General features: G+C 53.2%; 1 protein-coding gene across 1 annotated transcript in view; it reads right to left on the bottom strand.

The window, feature by feature from the left end:
• The window catches only part of Ptdss2 (phosphatidylserine synthase 2), a 22,643-nt gene that overhangs the window by 5,482 nt on the left and 9,351 nt on the right, over positions 1 to 7,810 (bottom strand). Inside the window, exons 2-3 of the mRNA XM_013033342.1 lie at positions 7,354 to 7,436; positions 3,318 to 3,385 (exon numbers count right to left, since the gene is read on the bottom strand). Coding sequence (XP_012888796.1) covers positions 3,318 to 3,385; positions 7,354 to 7,436 — 151 coding nt within the window. The remainder of the gene's footprint in view (positions 1 to 3,317; positions 3,386 to 7,353; positions 7,437 to 7,810) is intronic.

The raw sequence follows: 7,810 nt of genomic DNA, 5'->3' as shown, positions 1-7,810 counted from the left end.
GCGGAGCTGGCCACCCCGTGGCCCCCACTGAGCTCAAATGCAGCATGCAGACAGGGGCCACTTCTGGAATGCCCTTGCGTCACGAGGCCACTCATGTATGGTGCCAGTGTCTCCACGAATACACATTACAGTAAAGAGCCCTAAACTTGCTGGACGCTGGTGGCTCACGCCTGTAATCCTAAGACTCAGGAGGCTGAGATCTGAGAACTGCAGTTCAAAGCCAGCCTGGGCAAAAATGTTTGTGAGACTTTTACCTCCAATTAACCATCAAAAAGCTGGAAGCAGAGCTGTGGCTCAAGCGGTAGAGCACTCATCTTGAACAGAAAAGCCCAGGAACAGCATCCAGGCCCTGAGTTTAAGCCCCAAGACCATCACCAAAAAAACCCTAAACTTGCCGGGCGCTGGTGGCTCACGCCTGTAATCCTAGCTACTCAGGAGGCTGAGATCTGAGGATCGCGGTTCAAAGCCAGCCCGGGCAGGAGAGACCATGAGACTCCTATCTCCAATAAACCACCAGAAGTGGCGTTGTAGCTCAAGTGGTAGAGCGCTCGCCTTGAGCTGAAGAGCTGAGGGACAGCGCCCAGGCCCAGAGTTCAAGCCCCACGACCGACAAAAAAAAAAAAAAATTGAGACAAGAATTGCATTAAAGTGAATACTTGAGGACCAATTTAACAAAAAGGAAAGCTGGGCACCAGTGGCTCACGCCTGTAATCCTAGCTTCTCAGGAGGCTGAGCTTTGAGGATCACAATTCAAAGCCAGCACAGGTAGGAAAGGCCATGAAACTTATCTCCAATAAACTACTAAAAAAAAAAAAAAAACCCAAACTACTCAAAAACCGTTGCACTGTGGCTCAAGGAGTAGAGTGCTAGCCTTGAGTAAAAGCAGCTCAGGGACAGTGTCTAGAGCCTGAGTTCTAGCCCCAGGACTGGCAAAAACAAAAACACCACAAAGGAAGTGAAAAACTTAAAACTCTGCAAACTGAAAAGCACAACAAAAATAACATTATGGACCTGAGTAATTAGACAGCTATCCCATGTGTGTGGGCGGGAAAGTCAGTATCTGTGGAATGACAATGTTCTGAAAGTGGGGTTAATGCAATCCCGGTCAGCGTCTCTGCTTGGGCTGGGGCTGGGGTTCAGTTGTAGGGGACCTCCCTCGTGTGCGGGAGGCCCTGGACTCCAACTCCAGCACTGAGAGGGGAAAAAACAAGAAAATTTCACCGGATCTTTTATAAGGCCTAATGTTCATTTGTAAATGCAAGAAACCAGATGACTCAAGATAATCTCAATAAAAAAACTAGGAAAATGCAGGCTGGGAATGCAGCTGGGTGGTAGAAAGCTCACCCAGCACGCAGGAAGCCCTGGGTCCATCCCTCAGCACCACAGACACAGAAAAGCCACAAGTGGAGCTGTGGCTCAATGGTAGAGTGCTAGCCTTGAGCAAAAAAAGCTCAGGGACAGTGCCCAGGACTGGCACCAAAAAAAGGGGGGGAGGAATGCAAAGACTCACACCTCCCAATTATAAGTGCTGTATGACCTGCTAGATACTCAACGAACCCTCCTCAGAGCTACCCCACATCAAAAACAGAGAAGGCAGCCAGGCATCCATGGCTCACACCTGTAATCCTAACTATTCAGGAGGCTGAAATCTGAGTGCTGCAGTTTAAAGCCAGCTGCAGCAAGAAAGTCCGTGAGACTCTTATCTCCAATGAATCACCAAAACAGTCAGTTGGAAGTGGCGCTGTGGCTCAAGTGTCAGCCTTGAGCAAAAAAGCTCAGGGACAGCGCCCAGGCCCGAGTTCAAGCCTCAGGACTGGCACAAATAGGAAACAAAAATAATAAAACAGGGAAGGTGATGAAAGGGATCAAGATGCATGATACTTAAAAAGTGACTTGCTGAACAATAATGTCTTTGTATAGCTATAGATATGTGCCACTTGTATATATACGTATATATAAAATCAGCACCAAAACAGACCAACCAATACCAAGGAAGCTCTGAAACTGCACAGCCTGGAGGAGCTGTGATGTACAGACATGATGAAGTGAAAACCAAGGCAATCTGATAGAGCCTGGCCTTCAGCCATAACACATGCAGACCAAAGTCACAGGAACACACCACCTTATGGTGATTCTATTAGTTAGAGTGACTCCCGGATTCAGCAATCTGGGCATATGTGTGAACACGAACACACACACACACACACACACGAGCTGAGACCAAGGATAGGAAGCACGAGTTCTCAGTCTGTGCTGGTGGGCTGTGGACAGCTCCGCCACACCGGGAGGCAGTTAGCAGCTCCCCAGACCGCTGAAAGCACCCTGTGCTGTCCCCAGCCAGCCTACTGCTGTCCACTCCAGAGATGGAAACCGGTATCCACCCAAAGCCTGGACAGGAAAGCCCAGACCTCGAATGGACGGGCAGCAGTGCTGCCCACTCCCTGGGAGATGACCAACACAAATGGTGGGGCCTGGAGTGTGTCCACTGCTCACAGTGAGGCTCCATTGGCAGGACCATCAGCGAAAAGCCGCCCTGAGTTTTCTGAGACGGACCTGTCCCATGTCCTACAGGTGGTGACAGTCCCACTGCCTGGACGTGCACGGACGCTCACAGCACTGCGCACCTGCTCCAGAGAGCTGCCTCACCACACGGATGAAATCCTGAGTCTACCACCAAAAGGTGTGCTCATTAGCAAGGCAGAGCAAGTATCAGTAAACAGACAAGGCAACACACCATTGTTTAGGGATGACCAAAGTGAGTTTGCAACTTCACTAGCCTGTTGCAGGGCTGTGCCAGACAGGAGAAAGCTCCTGAACCCACAGCTGCTCACCAGCCGGACGTCCAGTAAGTACGGCCCCGTGTGCCGCTGGCCCTGTACAGACGCACCCTTCCCCACCTCGGACTCCTTCTGGAGGAAAAGATCCCGGATGGCCTCCTCGTAGCACTATACAACCTGACTGCACAAAGCTTCCTCCATCATTAATGTCACAGCCTCCTATTTCTTTAAAAAATTATTTCTGCCAGTCTTTGGCATTGGGTGCTGCCCCTGTGTCTCTTGGTGCTCAAGGTAAGTCTCGTGGACCTTCCTGCCCAGGCGGGCTTTGAACCGTGATCCTCAGATCACAGCCTCCTGAGCAGCTAGGATGACAGGTATGAGCCACCGGTGCCTGGCACCACAGCTTTTAAGACAAACTATTTATGGAGTTGAAGGCATGGCTCATGGCTCATTTGGCAGAGTGCTAGCTAATGAGCGAACATGTCAGGTATCAAGTTCCAGTCCAGATCTTGGATCTAAAAAAGAAGACAAACCACTTACCTGGAAGAGAATGAAGATGAGAAACAGCTCATAAACCACACTGACGCAGAGCCAAAACCGCCAGTAAGCTGCAAAGACAACACAACAGGGGGGGTCAGGCCGCCCACTGGGCCCCTCACACGCCTGGCTGTCTGTATGGAGTAACTCCCCATTTTCGTCCACAGTCCTTGCGCACTTTGTTTCTTTCTGTCTCTCCAGGGGCACAGAGGCCCAGAACTACAGGGTAGAGGCAGAGGTGGCAAACTCCCTTGCTCTGCATCTACCAGCAAGTGTGTCCTGCGTTTTTGGTGGATACCTTTATCATGGTAAGAAAAGCGCCTTTAACTCCAGTATTATTCATGGGCAATATTTTTCTGCACGTTTCAGGTCTTTTATTTAAAAAAACAAAACAGTTAATGTGATTGCTACATCAGCACACTTCTTGATGCTGGAAACTTCTTGATCTGGGGCCCAGAGCGCGTAGGCTCGTGAGCCTGCTGTCAGGGCAGGCTTGGCAGCTGCGGGGCCTCTGGGCAGGGCTCGGGTCCTGCTCTACTTGGGAAGCCCACAGGAAAGTGCTCAAGTGCTTCTGGGACACAAGCTGGACGCTGGATGCCTGAGGTTGCGCTCTTCAGGCCCCAAGAGCAGGCTGAGTCTGAGAGAAATCTTCGCAGGCTCAGGAGCTGCAACAAGGCTCTAAGTACAACCAACTCAGGATTCTGAAGGATCACAAGCTGACCCCCAGCCCACAGCAGGGGGCCTCAAGGGGACTCGGGATGCTTCCCAAGAGATAAGAGTTGTTCTGTGTCCCACCGTGTGGCTCTCTTGAGGACAGGCCGAGGCCTAAGGCTCTCTGTTCCTGACAGACACCTCTGGGGTCACCGGCTCTGAGGCTGAGCTTGACTCTTCCACCACCCCTGCCTCCTGGCGTACATTCGCCATGCCAGGGAGACTCCTGAACCAGAAGCTGGACCAACGCTGGCCCTTTAGGCCCATCCCTAAATATCCTTCCTATCTCCCTAAACAACTCGGACCACTCCTGGCATTGGTGGCCCTGATTCCAGGGCCCCACCTCCATCCAAACACAGCAATCAATCCAGGCATCAAAGGTGATAGTGAGGCGTAATCTCCGCAGTGCTCCGGACATCTGACAGCTCCAGCTTCTGGAGGAATCCACAGGTAACAGAGCCAGGAGGGGCTGGGCCCAGCTCAGGAACCGTAGAGGGCTAGCTTCTGTGAGGCCTTGGAGTTCATCTCGGCACCACACACACAAAGACAAGACCAAACCAAACTGGAAAGGGAGGGAGGCCATCCCTAATGGGCCAGGACTTCTTGTGGAACTACAGTCAACTGACGTTTCCAAATGAAGCAACCCCCCAGAGAGGTCATCTGGAGCCTTATCCCGGCCCCTCTTACAGGGCCGGCTGCTAATGGCACAGCCACACAGCACAGACCCCAGGGGTGGCAGGAGATGGGCAGAGCCCCAGGACAGGGCCGCCCTGGAGCCAAGGACCTTCTGTAGCCCCCAGGGGCATGCCTCCGGGTGGGGGGGGGGCTCCCTGCTTCCAAGCCTAACAAGATGCGAGGAGGAAGGTGGTTCCAGAACTTTTTACGTGAATGAAGCGAAGACTGGTGAAGAAACACAGCGAGCAGAGCAAAGTACGCTGGAAGGGCAGGGGAGGGGAGGGGAGGGGAGGGGAGGGGAGGGCAGCTCAGAAGCCAGCATGCCCCCAGCCAGAGATGGATGGCCCGAGGCCGCTCACAGCAACGCTGCCCGTGCGTCTGGCTGCCGATCGCCCCGCGAGCATGCAGAGCCGCTGGTGGTCAGTGTGCCCCACCGCCCTAACACCACACCTTGCTTTCCATGGTTCTGCGCAGCACCGAGGACCTGCTGGGGAGAGCAGCCTCTGCCCCGAGGCCCCACCCACGCTTCTGGGACAGAGAAAGCCTTGCTCTAGTTTTGTAATAACTGACCTTTCCTCCATTTTATTTAATTTTATTGCCTGTCCTGGGGCTTGAACTCAGGACCTAGGCACTGTCCCCAGCTTCTTTTTCTCAAGGCTAGTGCTCTACCATTGAGCCACAGAGCCACTTCTGGCTTTTCTGTGTATGTGATACTGAGGAATCGAACCTAGGGCTTCATGCATGGTAGGCAAGCACTCTACCACTAACCCATATTCCTAACCCTAGAATATTTTATTAAAGAAATAATGAGCTGGGTGCTGATGGCTCACGCCTGTCACCCTAGCTACTCAGGATGCTGAGATCTGAGGATCGTGGTTCAAAGCCAGCCTGGGCAGGAAAGTCTGTGAGACTCTCATCTCCAATTAACCACTACAAAACCAGAATTGGAACTGTGGTCCAAAGTGTTAAGAGTGCTAACTAGCCCTGAGCAAAAAAGAGCTCAGAGACAGTGCCCCAAGCCCCAAGTTCAAGCCCCACGACTGACAAAAAATAATTAAAAAAATCAGATAAGCATGAAGACTTGTGCAAAAATTCACTACTAATATACTGAAGAACTGAAAACCAGCCAAGCACAGTGGCCACATGCATATGATTCCAGCTACTTAAAAGTCGGGGAAGCAAGCGGATTTCGTGAGCTTAGGAGTTTAAGAGTATCCCAGGAAACACTGAGACCTTGATTTTTTGTTGTTGTTCTTGTGGGGCCTGAACTCTGGGCTTGGGCACTGTCCTTGTGCTCTTCAGCTCAAGGCGAGCGCGCTCTACCGCTTGAGCCACAGCACCACTTCTGATTTTCTAGCAGTTTATTGGAGATAAGAGTTTCATGAACTTTCCTGCCCGGGCTGGCTTTGAACCTATCAGCCTCCTGAGTAGCTAGGATGACAGGCGTGAGCCACTGGTGCCCGTCTGAGACCTTGATCTTAGGAAAAAAAAAAAAAAAAGGCCAGGTGCTGGTGGCTCACACCTATAATTCTATCCAGTCTGGAGCCTGCGAGCCCAGGGTCAGAACCAGCCTGGGCAGGAAAGTCTGTGAGACTCTTATCTCCAATTAACCAGCAAAAGCCAGAAGTAGAGCTGTGATTCAAAGGGTAGAGTGCTAGTCTTGAACAAAAAATGCTCAGGGGGTTGGGAAGGTGGCTCAGTGGTAGAGCGCTTGCCTTGCATGCCTGAGGCCCTGGGTTCGATTCCTCAGCACCACATAAGCAGGAAAAAAAAGCCGAAGTGGCGCTGTGGCTCAAGTGGTAGAGCGCTAGCCTTGAACTGAAGAGCTGAGGGACAGCGCCCAGGCCCAGAGTTCAGGCCCCACTACTGGACCCCCAAAAAACCAACAACAAGCAACAAAAAAATGCTCAGGGACAGTGCTCAGGCCCCAGGACGAGCAGGCATGTCCATGCATCCCATACCACAACCCCCCCACAGTGGCCAGCTGGACACTGCAGCGCACACCTGTAATCCTAGCTACTCAGGAGGTCATCAGTGAAGCCAGGTGCAGGGCTGTATGCCTGCAACCCCAGCTCCTGGGAGACTGAAGGGGAGTACAGTAAGATACTGTCACGTATGTACACACACAAACACACCAAGATTTAATGGAGGTTATTACAACACAGGTACACATAAAAACATCTCTGTATTTTATAATTCACACCCCTATTTGAGAAGAAATACATTCCTAACTACTATGCTGTTCACTCTTGAGGGGAAAATTTACCCACCCTACCGTAGCTAGGCTAGCCCTCTGGGGAAGCAGTGGGGAGCAGGCGGGGGTCTGTGTCCTCCAGCTGAGCTTTGCTGGGGGGCAGTTTGGTTCAGGGATTTGTCAGCACCAAGGGTAGAGGGAGGCAGATGCCTGGAAACCATCCAGGGCCCTCAGCCAGAGCACAGCCCCTCCCACAGCCCGACCTGTAGGAAGAGGAAGGGGAGCTGCAGGGCAACAAGGGAGGAGAGCAGCCTGGCTGGCCCCTTCCTGAGCCCGAGGCCTCCCCCTGCAGGGGAGCCAGTGCAAGGGACAGGGGATGGTCACACCCAGCTGCAGACACAGTGGTGCGGGGGACAGAAGTGCCACGAGGCTCGCATGGAGAAAGAAACGGCAAGTTACCTGGATGAGGTCTGGAAAATGGCCCATCTTTGGCTTGTGTGACTCCAAAACACAAGAAAACCAAAATACTGGCCACAATACCTCTGCAAACAAAGAACAAACAGTCCTCAGTGTGTGCATCTCCCTTCACAGAGGCGGGCGGGCGTGCGGGGGCCCCAGGGATGCCCACGGTGGCTGCCCTGCGCCCGGGCAGGGCGGCAGGAAGGGGGTCAGGTGGGGCTGGCGCCCGGGCAGGGGAGCAGGAAGGGGGTCACTGGGCAGGGGAGCAGGAAGGGGGTCAGGCGGAGCTGGCACCTGGGCAGGGGAGCAGGAAGGGGGTCACTAGGCAGGGGAGCAGGAAGGGGGTCACTGGGCAGGGGAGCGGGAAGGGGGTCACGGGGCAGGGGAGCGGGAAGGGGGTCACGGGGCAGGGGAGCAGGAAGGGGGTCACGGGGCAGGGGAGCGGGAAGGGGGTCAC

This window comes from Dipodomys ordii, unplaced genomic scaffold, assembly GCF_000151885.1.
Source record: "Dipodomys ordii isolate 6190 unplaced genomic scaffold, Dord_2.0 Scaffold166, whole genome shotgun sequence".
NCBI classification, from domain to species: Eukaryota; Metazoa; Chordata; class Mammalia; order Rodentia; family Heteromyidae; genus Dipodomys; species Dipodomys ordii.
This window is presented reverse-complemented; position numbering and strand designations above follow the sequence as displayed.